This window comes from Drosophila rhopaloa, unplaced genomic scaffold, assembly GCF_018152115.1.
Source record: "Drosophila rhopaloa isolate 14029-0021.01 unplaced genomic scaffold, ASM1815211v1 contig_167, whole genome shotgun sequence".
Classification (NCBI taxonomy): domain Eukaryota; kingdom Metazoa; phylum Arthropoda; class Insecta; order Diptera; family Drosophilidae; genus Drosophila; species Drosophila rhopaloa.
In genome coordinates this window covers 1,675,403-1,696,035 of record NW_025335047.1, presented here as the reverse complement: position 1 = coordinate 1,696,035, position 20,633 = coordinate 1,675,403, and the positions used below count along the sequence as shown (strand labels likewise).

The window sequence follows — 20,633 nt, the reverse complement described above, 5'->3', positions numbered from 1 at the left end:
AAATTTATATTTTAATGGTCTTCATTGAAATGCATATTTCAAGTTTATAAGAGTAATACTAGCTAAGTTTAGACTTAAAAAATGTGTGGTTTAATAGTTTCTAGTAGCCCTTAGCTCCTCTTTTTATATTTAGTAACTGACATTATTTCAGATGAATTTGAAATATATAGAGAAAAGTATAAGCAAGGAAACATTCTATGCAACTATTTGAAGAAGTAAACATATGCTTACTTTAGTTATATGTATGTATATACAATTAAAAAAGTAAGTCTTTAAATTAATCTTAATATATTGTTAATAGGCTATTCATATACTGATTTACATTGCTTTTATATATCAAACCAATCAGTAACGTGATACCCCGGTTTTCAAACTCACCTTTTATGTAGTGCTCCTCAAAGCGCGTGCGCAGCGCCTTGTAGCCCTCCAAATGTTTTTGGTATTCGGTTTTCTTGCGAACCACCTCGTCGGAAAGCTGAAATGAAAAGAGGAGAAGTGGGGGCTTAGTTTGGATTGATTTCAATGCGGTCAGCACACGTGTGCCTCAGCCAGTAGGGCACTTTCCCAAAAAATGGGCTCATTACATCATGATTATTGCCGGCGTCACTACGTGTTCGTCTTTTGTCGCGCACTGTGCTCGACATGCGAGTAATCGCATAATGGAACCTACACCTATCTCCTCCATTGGGTGAGTATCTCTCACACTTTCTTCGCAAAACATTTTCTCACGTTTGGCCATTATGCAAGGTACACGTCCAACCGCAAAGCCAACAAAAACTGAAAAGCTGCGACTCCGCAAATGACTGATAAGTGACTGGGCAAAAGGATTGCCCATTGCATTATGCAGCTGAGCCAACATCCCAGCATCCGTTAGCGTGTGTCAACAAAATCAACAACGACTTTGTTGCCGAGGATTGTGACTGCAGTTCAAGTCGAACCTGAAGCTGAATCTATAGCCAAAGCCAGAGCTAATGGCTGCAAAGTGCAGTTAGTCAAGCAGCTGCAAAGTTGCAAAGTTGCTGAGTTAAGGTTGCATGGACATAATGCAGCTGATGCAGGGCACAGTGGGTGATTAAGATAAATATTTCCTCTATAATTCAATTATATTAAAAAGCTAGATACCCAAATACCCATTAAAATAACAAAGTGAATCTGTTCAATCGTTGAGTGAATATAAACTATTCCACATAATATTCATTATAAATTTAGTACCTATTTTTTAACAAAAAGACAAAGAAAATGCAGATTACCAACCATAAATAACATATAAGATAATATGATGACTTGGCTAACTTAAAACTAAAACTAACTTGCTAAGCGTCAGGTTTTATTTGGACATGTGATTTAAAAAAATATATCAAGAACTTGTTCTTCTTGAGAAAACACCATTTATTGAATTCTATTAATAACCACTTTTTAGCAGAATTTTCCATGGTTACCAACTAAGTCAGCAACTTGAGCCGCTTTTTGTTGATGTTGCTGTTGTGCAGTTGGCTTTGCATATTAATTGCAGACAGTTTTGCACTCTTGCACTAAACGCGGAAACTAGAGAGAGGAATTAACTAATTAAATGATTGGGCATGGCTTGAGAATTCGCCAATGAAAATCACTAGTAAACAGCAAGGTGAGCTAAAAATTCGATAGAACGCATATACAAATTGCTGACCCAGTTAAGCCGATTTGGCATTGAAAGTGTTGTCGAGAGTGTTTCGAGAGTTATCTCTGAATTGGCTGCAATCTAGACAACTTGTGGCTATTGTTGGGGCGACGTAATAACCAATTCTGTAAGGTTCTGGTTTTATAATGTTTGTTTTTTGTTTTTTCGGCAAGTGGCTAAGCAACTTTCAATGCCTTTGCAGCTGCTAATTTGCCTAAAAAGTTGTTTAGAAAGAGAGAGCGACAGAGGTATAGAGCTATATAGCTATATAGCAGCAGCCACAAGTAAAAGAAATAAACATGGCTCGAAAGTGGGTCATGCGCGCCGTATTTCTTACCGCTCAGCGGCTAAACAGTCAATAGCATTTGGGTAAACCCCTTCCCCCGCTCCACTCACACATTGTTTACAAATGATTGCCAATTTTTTTATATTTTTTTTTTTGGGTTTCAGCCGCCAGAACAGCGAATTCAACGATCCAAACGGATTCGAGGAAAGTTGCTAATCTACCACCTGCACTAAGCCGCCGAAACTTTCTCGCTTTTCTCACGCAATTTCCCCCTCCGAATTTCATTGGTTGCTCATGGCTTCTAGGATGGGACAACGCACAGTTTAAAAATTCCGAATCCATATGTAAATTCGGCGATGACCTAATGGAATCTGTGACAAGTGGTGCCAGCTGCCACGTTTTGCATTAATCAGCTTGATTCTTTCGGTTCGTCTTTCGATTCGAATTCCGCTTCTGTTTCGGACTTCTGTATACTTTGGCAAACTTTTATTCGGACATCAAACTAAGCGGAAAATTCTTACCTAATATTTTTATAATTGCGATAAATTTAGCTGACATCTGTGATTCAGGATCAAGCATTTTTTTGCTTCTAAATAAGCTTTTGGATTTTATGACATCGTAAAAGATGATTTTGACAATGTCTTAAATTAGTCCGCTATGTTTTTATTACTAACGCGTCATTGTTTGATTTAATCGGCTTTTGTTTTTTTAAAGAGTTGTTCACAATTTAGTGTCAGTAAAATGTTTGTCTAGCAGTTAAGATCTTTAAACATATTATAGAATAAATAATAGGGATTTCGAAAATACTTTCTTAATAGAATAAATAATACACGCAATATTACTTCATATTTTAATATTTCATAAGGCTTTAAAGTATATATATTTTCTAAAAGTTCTATAATATAATATGAAGAACAATTCGGATTCTATTTAAAATCTTTTATTTCTTGAAGTTCTATGGACGTCCCCATACACGAAAACACATTCGAATAATAACAATAAAAAAGCACAACTCAATCAAGCGAAATTGAATTCATGTCTACACTTCCAAAGAAATTGCCTCTAATCAAAATAAATTTGTCAAATGTATTGCGGAATCGTGATGCAATAAAAAGAAACCGAGTGAAGAAAACCGAGAGAGGAAAAAATGGGAAACAAGTCGAAAAGCTAAACCCTAGACGGAGTTGCATTTATGTTTTCTTTTTCTGTTATCCGATTTTTGTCAGCGCGTGAGAGTTTTTCTTGGCTGGCAAATTTGAATATGAAGCGGCGTGGCAGCAGCTGTGAAAACAGTTTGGGGGGGGATTTCCCCCAAAACGATAGGAAATGCCACACACGCTTGGGATTTTCCATTTGTTGGGGTGGAGGGGGGAAATCAATGCAGCCGATTGTCCGGGGTTTTTCAATAAGCCAACAGGCGGCGGTGCGCCACAAGATGTTGCATAAGTGCTGACAGCGTTGACAATAATAATCATGTTTGAATGAAACATTCGAGATCGTTTAAACACTGGCAATTGCGAATTATGCAAATTTATGACCGTTGGTCAATACACGAGTTTCCCCCTTTCAGACCAGGGATTTCGATTAGTTTCCCAGAGAGCTGCCCAGACTTGTCGTGGACTTCGTGGTTCGTGCCAGTGCTTTTGTGCCTTTAGCCCGGTCAATGAACCCCCAGTTTGGCCGACAATGGACACGCTAATATTAACGACCAACCCGTTTTGATGGCTTTAACTGTTTCTGCATTGCTCTTGTCGAAGCCACTGTTTAAACAATCGCAAATTCAGTCGCATAATTGCCACGCAATAAGTTCACTTTCGTTGGCCAATTCGTGAATAATATTTGCCAAGTTTTTATTGCCGTCTGTCCGTGCTCTTCATGTTTTGCACAAAATTTGCATGCGTGCCAAGTGAAAGAAGCATGACGAAAAGGTCCGAATTTAAATTGTATCTGTGAAATGCTGTCCGACGATTTTGCCGTTGCCAGCACTTTCTATTTCAGTCGAGTGTTGTCGTTTTTGTCGGAAGACAGAAAAAAACGCGCAACAAAAGAATAGAATGGCAAAATCGACGATCGCAGTGAAAGTGTCTTCGAATTGGCCAATTGCCGCGAGCGCGTTCGTCGCTTGAGTCTTTCGTTTTTCGGGGCCTCCAAGTGCCACCGCCAGTGTCGAATTGGGAGGTCTCAATCGCCGAAGGAGAGGCTGCAGAACCACTTTTCAATATTCAAAGCCACCTACGTGTCGCTTGCAACTTGTTTTGCATACAAACAGATACACACACACGGCTCCCATGCGAAATCCTGCGGCTGCGATCGTTTCGCGGAACAAGCATAAGTTTTAAGAGCCGAACACATCACTAGAAAAGTTGTGATAACTCCAGGCATACCCTAGTTATAAAGAAAAATGTTCTATGATTTTTAAAAATTAAATAAAAGTTTGGATTTTAATAGGATTCATATCCAGCATATCCAGCTTTGAATAATAAATCAAGGAACAATCGGGAAAACTTAAAATAACATTATAATCCCGTTGTTTCTTAACATATTTTCATATACAGTGACAAACTTAATTATTGGCACAGCAAGCATGTTAAACTTTGAGGCTATTTTTCTTCTTATAATATGCTGATATAAAAATAAAACAAAATATTTTTAGATAGCATCATTAATTTTATGTTAAATACAAGTGACTTCATTAATTTATCTTTTATAAATAATTTATTAAAAATAAAAAACCAAAGAATGGACCAAATTTGCCTGAACAAAATTATTGGCACACTTGGGTTTTAATTAACTATTTTGTTAAAACTTTATCGATTTGGCCACTTTTTTTTAATTATCACATTTGCCTCTATAATCTTAATGGTATAATAATTAATTTTATTGCTAAAATTGTTTTAGTGCCTTAAAATAAAGGAAAAGTTGTTTGACTTTACAAGGTAAAAATAAAATCAACCGCATGTGTCCAAAAATTAAAATTTAATAAGCAGGATCAATGCAAATCGAAAGTCAACATTGGGGAAAAGATGCCCAGAAGCCATTTTTCCCATTCGGAGTCCTTTGCCGCATTTAAAGGACCCACGCAGTTGCAAAATGCAGGGCACACTGGCTAATCCATGGCTTTGAGAGGCCAGGAAAGCGCAAGGATCGTATAAAAGGACAATGTCAACACCCAGATCTCCTCAACACGTATCGAAGTTGATGATAAGAAGGACTTTGGTAAGGATATTCACCCAACAGCCTTTTTCCAGGCCCTGCATGATGGTTTCTACAAATGAATTGCTCCTAGAAAAAATCCATCGGCTTGAAAAGGGTTCTAACATAAGCTCTTTGCTCGGGGAAAGGATTATTAAATCATACGAGAAGGTTGAAAGGACCCAAAAGTCGATTGGCATACTCAGATATAAATTTCACTGAACTAAAAGGTTTTTTTTTACTTTTAAAATCTATTGATTTCTTTTTGGTTCAATTCATTTGTAGAAACCATCATGCAGGGCCTGGAAAAAGGCTGTTGGGTGAATATCCTTACCAAAGTCCTTCTTATCATCAACTTCGATACGTGTTGAGGAGATCTGGGTGTTGACATTGTCCTTTTATACGATCCTTGCGCTTTCCTGGCCTCTCAAAGCCATGGATTAGCCAGTGTGCCCTGCATTTTGCAACTGCGTGGGTCCTTTGAATGCGGCAAAGGACTCCGAATGGGAAAAATGGCTTCTGGGCATCTTTTCCCCAATGTTGACTTTCGATTTGCATTGATCCTGCTTATTAAATTTTAATTTTTGGACACATGCGGTTGATTTTATTTTTACCTTGTAAAGTCAAACAACTTTTCCTTTATTTTAAGGCACTAAAACAATTTTAGCAATAAAATTAATTATTATTCCATTAAGATTATAGAGGCAAATGTGATAATTAAAAAAAGTGGCCAAATCGATAAAGTTTTAACAAAATAGTTAATTAAAACCCAAGTGTGCCAATAATTTTGTTCAGGCAAATTTGGTCCATTCTTTGGTTTTTTATTTTTAATAAATTATTTATAAAAGATAAATTAATGAAGTCACTTGTATTTAACATAAAATTAATGATGCTATCTAAAAATATTTTGTTTTATTTTTATATCAGCATATTATAAGAAGAAAAATAGCCTCAAAGTTTAACATGCTTGCTGTGCCAATAATTAAGTTTGTCACTGTAGTCAAAAGTACTTTTTTACGATTTCAGCACTTAGTACATATACAAATTGGTTTGAAGAGGTATGCTTCCTTTCTTGTTATTTTGAACTGTTACTGACAAGAGAAAAGTGGTTCTCCTTTGAGAAAACTATAAAATGTATATGTTAAATATAAAATAAATTCCAATTGAATCTAAATAAATAATAATTTGTATTCCAACTATTGCAAGTTGATTTTTTATATTTTAAAATAAGTTCCTTGAGTATTTCCCTTGTAGGATCAAAGCACAATCGATCCCAGCTTCCCTACCAATTTACGAGCTTTCCAGCTTTCCCCTTTGAATCGAAACCAAAGCCTGAACTTGATCCACAGCAGGCCCAGCTGCGCTTTTGATGTCAAGGGAGCACACTCGGTTCGCACGGCTCTCCTTTTGGCCAAGTTATTACGTCGCACATTGGGCCAGCTAGACCAGTGGGGAAGTGGTGGTGGTGAATGGCCGACTGGCATTTGTTAATTTATTTTTACTGCTCCCCCAAACATGATGAAGTACTTGCAACGCCGACCAAGAAATTAAGTTGCAGTTGCAGCGCTGCCCGCAGCCAAGTGGCAGGTACAAAAGCCCCGACTCGCTCTTCGATCCATAAAGCAGTTTCCTCGGCCATTGCGCAGGCGCAGCTAACGAGACGAAGTTGGGTCCCCATCCCCAATCCCCCTTACCTCATTCCCCTTCCCCGATCCCCCATCCCCAATCTCCATTCCCTTTCCCCGGGCTGAAGTCCCAGCTGAAGTCCAGATTCGGGCCCAATACGTTTTTAGCCCTCGGGTTGGGTTCTGTATTGTTTTCTCTGCTCCGTCGCGTCGCGTCGCTCACTGCCTGCAGCTCCCCCCTCTCCCCTTGCCCCTCTTCCCTCTCCTCTGCTTGTGTGGTGTGCATGTTGCAGACTTGTTTCATAACTGGTCCACGATTCTCGGAATTAAAGGAACAAAGGCTGGGGCTGATTTTGATTTTGACCGACAAACGTTGTCTGCGCTTGTTTGCCGTTGACTCTTCCCCCTTTCCCGTCCCCTGTTTCTTATGGTGCACTGAGAAAAACCAATCTATTGATTATATTTGGTAATATAAGAAAGCAAAAACGAATAACAAAGTATTTTACGAATTCGTTAAAGTGTTATTTTAGTTGTATTATGTTTCGATTGGTGAGTTTCTTTATAGCAGTTTCGCAAAAGAAAACTTCTAAAAATTGAATTGCAGACTGTAAAATGTGTTTTAACCAAGGATCATAAATAACCGTTCTTTGATACTTTTATTTTGATTAATTTATGTAATTCTTATCTTACAATAGTGAAAATCGAAGAAGTTCTTTAAAAAAGAAAGTTTAACATAACGATTATTTCTCCTTTTACGTTAAGTAATTGTTACCACCAGGAGCTGAGATCTAATTATGATTATTTGTTGCATTTCCCCAATTTTTTCACAGTGCACAGCTGCCGCTGCTGGCTGTTTGTTCAACCCGGCTCGAATCTCCTCGGCCTGCATCTGAGGGCAGAGGGTACTTGAAATTGACTGAAAAGATACGAATGTGCCGCACATGCGCGTAGATTATAATGAGATAAAGGCCAGGCAAAAAAAAAAAATAAATATAAAAAGGGTTAGCAGACAGTTCGTTGCCTGTTGGCGTGTTAGAAAACCTTTTTAACCCGCTCCGTTCTTCGAGTCGGCAACTTAATTTTTATTGCGCCTGGCTAGGCCGCACCGCCAATTAGAATCGGTGCAAGCCGCGACTTAAGCCATGGATTGATGGGCTTCTTGGGATCCCAAATATAACAGTTGATTTTCAGTGTTAGCTATTAAACGATCCACTGTCACTAAGCCAAGTAAACAAATTAGTATTCAATAAGCGTAAGTTCTGAGCTCGTACCATTAGCCAAATTGGTCAAGACCAAACTGGGGAATGGCCATAATATCTTTATCCAACCATACCTATGTTATATATATGTTATATATATGGAAAGTTCAAACAAAACAAGCGCCACCTTCTTTATTTGCCGGGGATCAACATTCCCCCCTTGAATTCGCGGAAAGAGATTGGCAAAAGCGAGTCTGGAAAACTTGGTGGAGAACTGGGCAAAACAAAATTCACACACGAGATAAAAATCACAGCGGAATGAACTACGTGAGCTTGACGTCGTTGCTGCTGATGTTTCTAGTATTTATTGTCATACATAGTCTGTCACTTCTTTTAATTGTTTATGGCCTTGTTAGATCTGTTCTCTTCCTTTTCTCGTCTTTTTATTTTTTGGCCAGCTTCGTTATTGTTTTTTGGCATTTCTCGTACCAGTTGGAGCGAGGGCGATCAACTTTAAAATGAATTCTTTTCAATCAGCTAAGTGGAGAGAATCTTTTCGAGGCAAGTGCGCATTATCCGGTTCATCGAGAATACAGATATAGAATTGCCTGCTTAAGTTAATCGCCTATATAGTATTTCTATTGCTTTAACGTCATCATCAGGCTTTCTTGCATACTGCTCTACTTCTCGTGGTAATTACCTGATAATCAAAGCCTCATTACGTAAATTGCCAATTAGGAGCCGCTCAGACGAAAGCTCCCATTGATACACTGATTTGTCTTTGCTTTTGCAATTGGTTTCATTTAGATGGCAATTACGAGATTGCCATTGGGATTGCGTGCACACAAAAAAATATATGTTTAGCCATTTCCAATGAATTTCGTCATGGGGAACTCTAATATCTAACGTGTTTAACGTGATGTATAAACTCTTTTTACTTGCTTTTGAATTTTATTGCCAAGTTTTGTTTAAACAATTTTAGCTTTTGAAAGAGGTAAACATTATATTTGAATAAATTACAGAGATATAATTTCTTAAGAATTCGTGTTTTTAATAATTCGTTCCATTTGGAAATTAGTTAAAATCGCATCATTTTTTTCAGTGCAAAGGCTTGTTGGTCTGTGGGCGTGTTTCCATTTAGCGGGCAATTTTGCTCGTATTAATGTTAATGCAATGCCAAAATGCACGGCAAATCATAATCAGATGCCGGATCAAGTCGACTTGGCGGCTTTCCAGTGCAAATTAGACAAAGTCGACTTTCACGCTCGAAAGTTTTCGCTTAAGAATTTCTCTTTCGCAATAATTGACTCCAAATCTCCACAATTAAGTATTTGCCAATGCGAAACGCGACGAGAGATGCACGTCGAGAACCAGAAATAAACACACGCCGGACTTCTTTTTTTGGTTTTCTCGCGGTTTGTTTGTTGGCTCTTTTTTTCTTGTTTCTTTAGTTTATTTTTTATGAGAGTACCAGGTTGTGTTTTTCAGGTTTTCTGCTCCACTTTCTGCTCGTCCCGACACGCTGACGCTGCTGACACGGATGCGGATGTGGCGCATGGTAAATCCGCAAGCGAAACAAGTTCAGCTGACAATCAACATCACTTTGCAAGTGAACAAAATGTGGCGCAAACCCCTCTTTTCCAGATCAGAAAAAAAACCCATTTCTGGTGACCTTACCAAAAAATTAGCAGGCAATACTACTGTTATTACTGCCTCAGTTTTTGGCACGTTTCCCTGCTTCACTGGTGGCCATTGTTGGCCATTGACACCAGCCGCTTTTTGTCTCTTTTGGGCCATAAATAATCGCCTCGTTGTGTGTGGCCCCTTCGGTTTCTAGTGGCACTTTGTCACTATTTTGTGTCTTTCGATTTTTCCCCTCCAGTTCAAAACACTCGCCTTGACCAATTTGGGGAGGGTGGGCCAAAAGAGCTCAAAGCGGTCGAGTACCGCGGCCAGAGTTCAATGTCATATTGGTGTTTCACTTGGCTTGGCCTCCTCTTTTTCTATTTTGTCGTACACCATTAAGTCCATTTTAATTACCAAAGTAATCGCAAGACAAATAATTAAAGAGGTGCGGCGCAAAGATCAAAAAAATGTATTAATATGGATCAGGGCTGTTCCGAGGGCTGGTTTACAAATGACTGAATATATTGATAATATGGCATAAATAATAATTGCATACCAAATATTTAAAGAGTTGTATATCATGAATATCATTTGAAAAGTTTAGTAGTACTGGTTTAATTGTAATGGCTTAAAGACAAAATATAAAATTATAAAATACTTTATGGTACATTCCTTTTTAGTTAGTTAACCAACAATTAAACTATATACCATTTAATTTGTAAACAATTTATTAGATTCTTGTGATATTCTTTGAAACTTTTAAAGAGCTTCAATTACTAGGTCTTCTTTCTTTTATGCGCTTTCCGTTCCACTTTTTTTGAGCGCTTCTGTTGACTCATTTCTCATGTTTCATCACAATTTGGCCTCACGTAACTTTCGCACTTTCAATTTGTGAATTAGCACATTCATCAATTAACACATTACATTATGTGTGTGGTGCTCCAATGACCCCAATTGCATTTAAAATGGGAATTTTTGGGTAACCCCACTGGGTTCATTATGATTTGCCATCAATGCAGTTTTCGCTTGGCTGTTCTTCTCACTGTTCGTTGCATTTTTAGTGACCTTCGACCCGTGTGGGGTTTCCAGCCCTTTTCCTCTTTCGATCACTAGAACGTCAACACTTGGCTGGTTGTTCAAGTACATTTTAATGAGTGCAAAAACAAAACAATTTCGCTGTCCTTTTGTTCACCCGTGCCCCAATGTTTTGAAGGTGAATTTTTCGAAAGCGAATCGATTGATTTGCCAGGGTCTTAGCACATGACCTATGCCCACACTTTTGCGGCTTCCAGTGGCGGCTGATGAAAGTGCCCCACCCAGCGGCTTTAGACTCTCGATTCGCCAGTGCAGAATTCGGGTATGCCATTTTGAGTCATGGCTGCACTGCGCCATTTTTATTTTTAGTTGTAGGCAGCCTATAAAATCTCTTAACGAATTCATTATTTTCGCTTGCCTGTTTGAGAAAATCAAACACAATTGCCAGCGTATTAATTTTCTGGCTGCAGCTGTCGCCTTCCCCATTGCACTTTAACGAAAATATCATTTTTGGCGGCACACGCGGCGGCTACGTAATTTCCTATATTTGACGGCAAGCAATATTATTTATTTAGCTGGCAACAGTTTTGTGCAACATAAATTAGCCCCAACTGAGAACATAAATTTCACTTTTGCGCGAAGCGAAACAATAAAATTTTCCGAATGACAGAAAGTTAAAAGAAAAGGCAAAAGACCTGAAAAGCATTTTTTTATGTTGATCAAACAAAACATTTAAAATGTAGCTAAAATTTGTATGATTTACTAGCTGGTATAGCTTATAAAATATAATATATATATAAGATACAAATATCTTGTATATATTAACATTCTCATATGTTTTTTATTAAAAGACATATCATAAAAGATTATAATTTAGAATTTGGTTGTTTTTTTGTGAGTTGTTATATTATTAATAGCAAAAGTCATTAAGTTTTTCATTTTTATTCTTTTATTTTTCATTAAAAAAACAGGTTAAAAGTAGACAATTTATCATCTAGAAAAAGAATTTGAGTACATTAAAGCAAAATAGTTCTTTAATTAGTAAGCCATTAATTCATCATAAAATAGCTTACAGCCCTCTCTGCCTATTAATCACCTTTTTACTACCCCCAATTTCGTGGTAAAGACATTTCAATTAGCCGTATTATCGATTGCTTACTGTATCTGGCCATCAGGGGTATTTTTTCAAGCTTTCAAAGTTTTTATTTTCAATTTGGCGCCATTCCAAATTAGCAAAACCGAATTAACGCAGACACAGTCAACACAGAGCCCCCACACCCCTCTCCCCCACACTTTCCATAGTCAGCGTTTATCTCTCTTTGAATTTCAATTTTCCACTATTTTCCCAACATTCTTATTTCGGGGGAGCCAACGCTGCGTATGAGCAATGTGCAAGGCGAGAGCAAAACGCCAACGGCAACGTCAACATCTTGGTTGCTCCCGGCATCGTAAAAATCGAAAGAAAAAAAATATATTTCCAAGGCACTGCAAATTAGCGACTGGGGAGGATTGTTTGTACCGACTGGGGAGGATCCCCACATCACATCCAAAGGAACGTTAAAAAATCTGAATGCGATTCCGAGGAAAATGCCAACGACTTTTCTGGGGGCGTGTCGCGTCGACTGGAGTTTCGTTGATTGCGCCGACAGACCGTTCCGCAAAATTGCTTTGGCCCAACACACAGTTTGACAGAAAATTACGAACAATAATGCGTTCTGTTAATGGCGGCTTCGTTGCCATTATCAGAGCCCAGGACTCCGGAGCCAGACTTCGCAGACAAACCCCCTTCCTTTCCTGCATAACTTTACCCATTTGGGAAGTGGTAGTAGTCTGCCTATGCGGCATAAAATGCCCACAATTACGGCCGCGCCAATTTAATTGTTAGATTTTCGGGTGCCACCAGCATTAAATTTGATTAAAGTTTGCGCCATTCGGCATTGGTGTGGCATTGATTTATGGCCACCATTAGTTTAATCAAAATCGGTTCAGCGACTTGAATCTCTGCCGAAAAGTGATTTTCAATGCATCCACCACACACATCCATAAATGAAAATTTGGCTTTTTGTGCATCGGAGCAAATGTGGCCATTAGTCTGGGACGCTAGCGCTAACGCTAACCAAAGCCAACGAGTTAAGGGCCAGGCTGTAACCATGTAGCCAAGTAACCATGGACATGGGCCTTCGACCACATGACACGGGCCAAATTCGTTGGCACTTGGCTGCGCTTTTTGGGGCTGAAACAAATTGCCCGCAGACTGCGGGAGTGGGAGGATGTAACAACTGGCCAGGAGTACAGTAGTTGGGGAGCCACAGATAGACAGGATGACTAGGATGGGTAATTTTTAATTAAATTATGAGAATATGGTTACTTTAACTTTGAGGAAATGTAAGTGTAACAGACATCTTATAATAATATTAATAATATAATATATTAAAAAGCTTTTTTCAAAGAGACATTGCTGTAACTGTTAAGTGTTAAATAAAATTAAATAAAATATTACTTTAACTTTGTGAAGATGTAAATGTATCAGACATTAATATTTTAAAAAGCTTTTTTCAAAGATACATTTCTGTAACTTTTAAGTGTTAAATTAAATACAATAAAATATTATTTTAACAGCCTGAAAAACGTGGAGTCTGTCAATTTTAATTTTAATTTTTGTCTGAAAAACATAGACAAATATTCTAAATTCAGAAACAGTTTGGAAGAATGTCTATACGACACCACTGTTGTTGTGCTAAATCGAATACTAAGATCTATTAAGATAAAAAGTAATTGCCTTGTCGGGGAATTAAAAGCGAAATTCTGGAAAGATCATACACCAACGTTCTCAAACTTAAAACCAGAGCATGTCTGCATAATAATTCACGTATTTTGTCATTTGACGCAAAATGCAAATTTCCATTTTCCTCCCTTTTCCCTTTTTCAGATAGGCCACTGTAGCTTGTTGACATTTTTGGGCTCTATTAGAATTTCCAGCAGGACTCTGCGTGTGGACGCAGTGACGTCCGGAACGGAACTCATCCCGGCTGATGTCCTGTCTGGCTGCCATTCACTTGGCCCGTCAGCCCTGATCCTTGACATTGCAGAATGTCCTGCTGTCACTCAAACCGAAACCACCCTCAGTTGCACAACTTTTCCCTTTATTATACCCATTTTTGCGGTTGTCCTACAGGCTTAACTCAATTTGCCCCCACATCGGACTTCCCGAAATTAAAAAAGGCACGTGCAGGGTTTTTATTCAAAGGGGCATACAGGTGTAATTCCCTTGCAAATGTGTATATTCATTTCTTCAGAAAATTAGCAGCAATGAAATAGCTATAATTTGTCGTCATTTAGCACACAAGATATTTTTGTTTATAAATAAACATGTTTTTTTCGGCGTTTCGTTCATAAGTAAACAATTTGGCTGCTGGTGCTGCTGATGTTCAGATCAAATGAAGGCGTGGGCGATGATTGTGCCAGACGCAGGGGCGACCCTCCCTAGGAAAAACAATGGAGAAAAACAACAACAGCAGACTGAAATGATACCGCACCTTCTCCCATAAACAAGAAAACTACATAAGCCGCGAATCCAACAGGCTCACAGAATCAACAAACATAATTGATGATATTTTCGACAGCAAAAAAGCGAATTAAAAGGGAATGAATTAAGGCGAAATCCAATAACGAGGCAAATAAATCAGAAAATGAAAAACGAGAGAGAGAACAATTTACATATAATGTTGAGATTTAAACGAACTAATGGAAACTAAGAACTATTTAAAAACGCTTTATCTATGCGGTGGAAAATTTATAGGTGTCATCGAATTTCAAGGTTATAACCTTTAACGAAATATTTCCGCTGAAGCATTCAGCTTTATTTCCGATGTGTCTAATCGAAACGGGTTTTTTATATTTTGGGCAGACAAAGACTTGCAGACAGATTTCCCCAGTCGAATGCCCGATTGCATTAAGCGAGAGAAATGCCTTGCCACGTGGAAAATGTCACTGTTTGGCGGAAGTAATCATCATCAGGGCCGTCGAGACTTTGAGTTTGGCAAACACGTTTTTAGCTTACACTCAGAGAAAATATTTTTGAAGATATATTGGGAAGATTACTCTGATCCTGTCGCATCGGAATCAGATACCATTATCATTTCGTATAATAAGACTGTGTCAAATTCCAAAGAAATAATTTAATGCGGTTCGATACGTGAATTATGAATATAAAACCAACAATTTGTCAACGTTCTTAAATTAATAAATTTCTATGTGTTGGCAATATTTTTGGGACATTTTATGACATTTTAAAATAAATAAAATATTTCAAATTGTATTAATATATTTCTATATGTTGGCAATATTTTGGGTACATTTTATGACATTTTAAAATAAATAAAATATTTCAAATTGTATTATTAAATTTCTAAATGATGGCAATATTTTGGGGACATTTTATGACATTTTAAACTAAAGAACATATTTAAAATTTTATTATTATTTAACAGGAACAGTTTACTTATGTTTGGATACGCCTATAAACTTTTTCAAGTGATTTTGAATCTAAAGATACATCTGATTTAGGGAAAACGACCCCAAATGATGCCCTGTTTTGCCAGTGCATTTATGTCGCGCAGACAATGTCGATGCGGATGGATGGTTGGTTAATAGTTCCGCAAACAGACGCTTTAGACGTTATCCAAAAACGAAAGTTGCAACGCGGTGGAAAGATGGGGCGGCAGATGAGTCAGCAGAGTGCAGGCGGAACTGGACGGGGCAAATCGAAGTGGCGCCGCAGTTGGGGCCATTATGTGGCAATTATGCTAGCAACCCCCCTAAATGTTTCGACTGGGGGAGTTGGGAAAACCAACCCCGGGCGTTTGACGCCAGTCGCACGCCACGACGTCGTCCGGCGACCACAAGTTTGCTTTTTAACAACTCCATGGAGTTACCCCCGAAAAGTAATCGTTATCCAATGCCGCCCCCTTGTTGCGAACGGAAAACAAACTTTGCCCCATGTTTGTTGTCAACAAATATCAGCTCTAATTTTTATGCTGCGTGCAGTTCCGCCGAGTTTGAGAGTTCGCAGCTGCACACAAGTTTGGAAATCACTGGGCTTACTGGCCGCACGACTTATGGCAGTGACTAGCAGATAAACAGATACAAAAGTATCTACAAGTTGTCCCCGTCAAGCGACAGCATGTGTGTCTTGTCGGCCTGCCTGCAATTTGTGCAGCTTTTGTCGCAATGTCAAGAAACTTTTGCAGCTTCCCCTTGTTCACTTCCCTTTTCCAGCCCCAAAAATATTGTATAACCCCCACGCAGTTAAGTTGTTTTGTCATTCTATGTGCATAGCATTTAGGGATCAAGACATCGAGAATTTATGCCCAGAAATGGTAATGGTAATATACGAAACGCATTTGCGACCCTGTACTTGGCTCGGATTTTGGTCTCCATCTATCATGTGGTGCAAAGCTGTTTCCCAGAGCTGTCACAAGATAGCCCAAGCGTATCGCATTGTTTTAGTTGCCTGGGATTGCCGAAAGTCAGTTCCCAACTTTAGTTTTGCATTAACTTAATTCAGTCTAATTTATACTCGAAGGCACTGGGAGAAAAAAGAATCACTTTATTAATATAATGGGGATTGTATGAGACGTAAAAAGTGATACTGTTTTTATTCCGTGTGAGTTCTAAGGAGTAGTTTTTTAAATTCTTTCACAAAATGTTTAATTTTATTGTTGCCATTAGACTTATTTTAAGTCAGTCATTTATATTTTCGGTGTATCTCCCCTTCAACCCCCCCATTTTTTAACCTTTCTCTGTCAAATTTATACTCAACTTCACGTGGAGATAAAAGAATCACGTTATTAAATTATCGGGTTTGGATGAGACATAAAAAGTGATATAGTTTTTATTCCGAATGAGTTCTAAAGAGTATTTTTTTTAAATTCTTACACAAAATATGTAATTTCATTGTTGCCATTAGACCTATTGTAAGTCAGTCTTATATTTTTAAAGTGTACCTCCCTTTCAACCCCCCTATTTTTTTAACCTTTCTCTGGGGGTGTACGTGCGTGCGGCAATTATGCATGGGGGAAAACTTTGCAGACACTTGAGAACTCCGGGCACAGGTCAATGCAGCTCAATTAAATGGCTTGTCCAAAGGCTTTTGTGTGTGGAGCCAATTGACTCCAGTGAAAGGACGCCTGTTTTGGGGTGAAGTAGAAAAACATGTCGTAGGGGGCTGGTTAAAAAAAGAACTCTGGCGCCGTCTATCGAATAACATTACCCAACCTACCGAGTTTAATGGGGAATTTCAATCAAGCGCCGGCTTTTGCATGCCGTTCGTTAAGTATCTTCAAGTGCTCCCAACTCGGGCCATGTGTAGTCGATAGATACATTTGATGTGGCCACTGCACTCACCCACTTGTTTGCTCCCCTCGTCTATAAAGTCATATCTTATCGGCTTATCTGGAATGCCAGAGACCAGAGACGAAAACACAGACGAGCGACTGTTGTTGTTCTGCTTGACGTCGTGTTTGGCTGCCATAAAGATACTTGAATTGAACTTATTGTAATTAATACGAGTGCGATTCGCCGCAGTATTTTCAATGCCAGCCGATGGAAATGTATCTCCTCTGGCTGGGCATTTTGGCATGCCTTTTGCGGTTTATCAATAGAATAGGAATTTGTGAAGCCCCAGCAAGGCTGGCATGTGTGCGGAAAAGCGGTGGAAAACCCACCCGGAAGCTCAGACCTAATGCGTTTTTGCGGGGCGTGTGCAGCACATTTGACAGGCCAGCAGATACAAAGATACATTAAAACCAATTCCATATCCATTAGCCGAAAGTGGAGGGCGGCGCCCTTAAGTGTTTTCAATTAATAACCAAACTCACAGTTGGCCAAAATGTTTTGATAAATATTTCGATGACAGTTGGGAATAACTGATTTAGTTTCTTGAACTTCGGCTTTAAGCCTCATTAAATTTGACTTATTCTTTAGTTTGCCTACAAACTACGTTAGCCAATAAAGAAATGATAAGTTAAATGTGCTTTTCCTGGAACTGAAAGTACTACAAATTTGCAATCTTAACTACAAGAATAAGAACTTAATGACTTAATGGCTTACAAATAGTAAATGTTGTAGAGAACTAATGGCGTCTGCCTATAAATTAATTATTTCAAGGGGAATATTTGTAAAGTCTGAAAATTCTAGTATATGAACATGTTAATGAGTGAATACATTTTGAACAAATTTACACTGCTATTGGAAAAACAATGATAAAATTAATAGGTTTGCTATTAGTATAGTTGCATAAACTTTTAATGTCAACATGTGTTCAAAACATTAACAAATAATCTATTCTATAAATCATTGATTATTAAAAATTCAATAAAACCAGCCTGCACTCTAGTTAATTAAAAAGGTAATTGGATAAGCAACTGTCATTATTCATAAAGAAATGTCTGAAATACTTTCCAAGGCTGGACAACTTAACGTCATTGTCTTAATCAATTTCCCTCAATCTTAAGCGACTGGACTGTTTGCCTGCTCCCAATAATAATAATCTAATGCCAATCCATCAACACTATATTGCAATTCCATCCATCAACACCATATAGAACCGATTCCGCCATCAACCGACTCGTCGACCCATTTCCAGACACTTATTAAATCAACAACACAGCAACAATTCCTCGATGAGTTCGCCTATAACTCAGGTTTTTGCTGCTGTTTTTGCTGCCGGTCTGCTCTGTCCAATCCATTGCGCAAATATTACAAAGTCAAAGTCCAATAAAGAAAAGCCAAAGACGATGGAGACCTAGAACCAGACGAGGAGAATCGAGGGGACCAAACTGGAGTCGCAGCCAAAGGCCATCTTCCACTTGGGGTCTTTACCCAGAATTTTGACTCGCTTTTTGCTGCTGTCTGCATGCTTTGTAATTTTTATTGCTATTTCGCTAAATTGTTGTCAATTGAGTTGAGATTGGCGCAAGTTTGGAGCATGTGTTGTTGCCAGTTTTAAGACTTTTTTACTTATTTGTGTGCTGCCAAAGTTTACTGTTTGATTACAAACAACTGATGGTGAAGCCGAAGGGACCAATAAATCCTTAAAAAGCTTGCGAATATTTTTAGCAAGCACATAAAACTTTAAACTGCACAGACAAATATTAACAATTTCAAAAGGATGTTTTGGTTTATTAAACCCAGAAGAAATTATAAATCTGTTTACTAACTAAATACTTTTTTGTATTTCCCTTGACTTTCTCGCCTTTGTTATATAAAAACGGATATACAATTTGAATGAATTGTATTTTTGGGTGCTAAAAATCAAGTACAGACATTAGACATTGTTAAACGACGTGAAGAAATCATCGACGATTCGCTGAAATTTTGATTGGCATTCTCGCCGACCATTAAATTTTGTTTTGCACCAGCGAAACTGCGGCGCAAAAAGTCTTGTTTGCCACAAAAATAGATGGGTATCTTGATAAATAAATAAATAATACTAAAGTAAGCTAGCAAGCGATGCAATGGCAAACGATACTTTTGTTTAGACTTGACAAAGGCCGCAGGAAGATATAAAACAGTAGCCGAGAGGCAGCCGAATTCTATGCCAAAATCATGAAACAAAACATTTTTTTTTGGGTCATCGTCAGCCATTTTGGCAGTGGCCATCTGTCCGTTTTGCAACATGTCGCATGTGGCCAGAAAAAAAATAATCATTTTTCATAGGCCACCTTTCCCGTACTGGACTGCGTTCTTTTGTGACTGTCGAAATGCTAATTTGCTGTCAGCACCCGTGAATATTCGCAATTTGTTGACCCTTCTTCATGCTCGTGCTGTTTTTTTCCGCAGTTCTAATATTCTGCCCGCTGGGTTAATAAACTTGTTGCCGCACGACACGGCTCATAAATAAACACTTCTATTGATTTAGTACATCGACTGGGCCCACAAAGCCAATCGCCGTTCTGCTTCTTTTTTGGCGAGTGTTTACAAGACTCTTAAGCCGCTTAAATGAGCCCCAAGTCGTTTCTTCTTTTCCGCACAAATACTTAATATTTATTTTGATTATACAAATACTTAATATATAGGAATATCGAACAATGGCCAGCCAACAAAAGATGGCTGTGGGCGGAGCTCCGAGTTCAAAATGATTGTTATTGCTGTTGACTCTTCAATGGAAATCATAAATGAATGAACACCTGAAGAAATGATACTATTCATCTGGATAAATATATAGGTAGATATCAAAATACCAACTTCTAAGTTATAATATCTAGTTAGATACCAAAATCCACATACTAACTTTGTTTGGATTTATTTTCTACCAATGTTTGAGTGTCGAAACCCCCATTTTTCTCAGTGCCCTGTCTCTTATTAATTCATATGCTTTGTGAACTGGGCGCGTCGGGTGTTTGGATGTGTTATGGGTATTTAAGGTGTTGGCTGGGACACTCACATGATTCAGGCGTGCTGCGATCTTGGCATGCTCCTCCTGGTAGGCTTTTCGGGCCTTTCGCTTATCCTGTGAAAGATGGCTCAACTTATCGCAGACGACTTCCAGCTGCTCGGCGTTGAACTTGAACTGTTTGGCCTGCTGGTCCAGCTCATCCAAGTAGGACCGCCAGGATTTCGTAATTAGGCTGCCTGCAAAAATCAACAAGATAGCGCTCTTTAGTACAAAAGCACTTGCTTATCACACTTTTGTAATAATTATACATATCCCCATAAAAAATATATTTTCCAGGAAAGAATTGTTTGTTTATTTTGCGTTTACAATTTTATCCTACATATATATTTTATTGCTTGTCAAACTTAAGAAGCAAAAATATATATAGACAAGAAAGGAAAGCTAACTTCGGGCGGAGCCGAAGTTGAAATACCCTTGCAGAATATTCTGCAAATTATATTCTCCAAAATCATTCATATAATGCCTTCTTAATTCTCATAAAAAATCCCAACTTCCTAACTTTAAAAACACCAAAGTTATGGCATTTCCAATCGTTCAGTTATATGGCAGCTATAGA

At 38.3% G+C, this 20,633-nt stretch overlaps 1 protein-coding gene across 7 annotated transcripts in view; it reads right to left on the bottom strand.

Moving 5' to 3' along the window:
* LOC108046595 (tyrosine-protein kinase Fer) overlaps positions 1-20,633 on the bottom strand; it is a 31,966-nt gene that overhangs the window by 6,521 nt on the left and 4,812 nt on the right. For all 7 annotated transcript variants that reach the window (XM_044458765.1, XM_044458764.1, XM_044458763.1 and 4 more), the window contains exons 3-4: positions 20,066-20,253; positions 379-475 (exon numbers count right to left, since the gene is read on the bottom strand). In XM_044458765.1, coding sequence (XP_044314700.1) covers positions 379-475; positions 20,066-20,253 — 285 coding nt within the window. The remainder of the gene's footprint in view (positions 1-378; positions 476-20,065; positions 20,254-20,633) is intronic.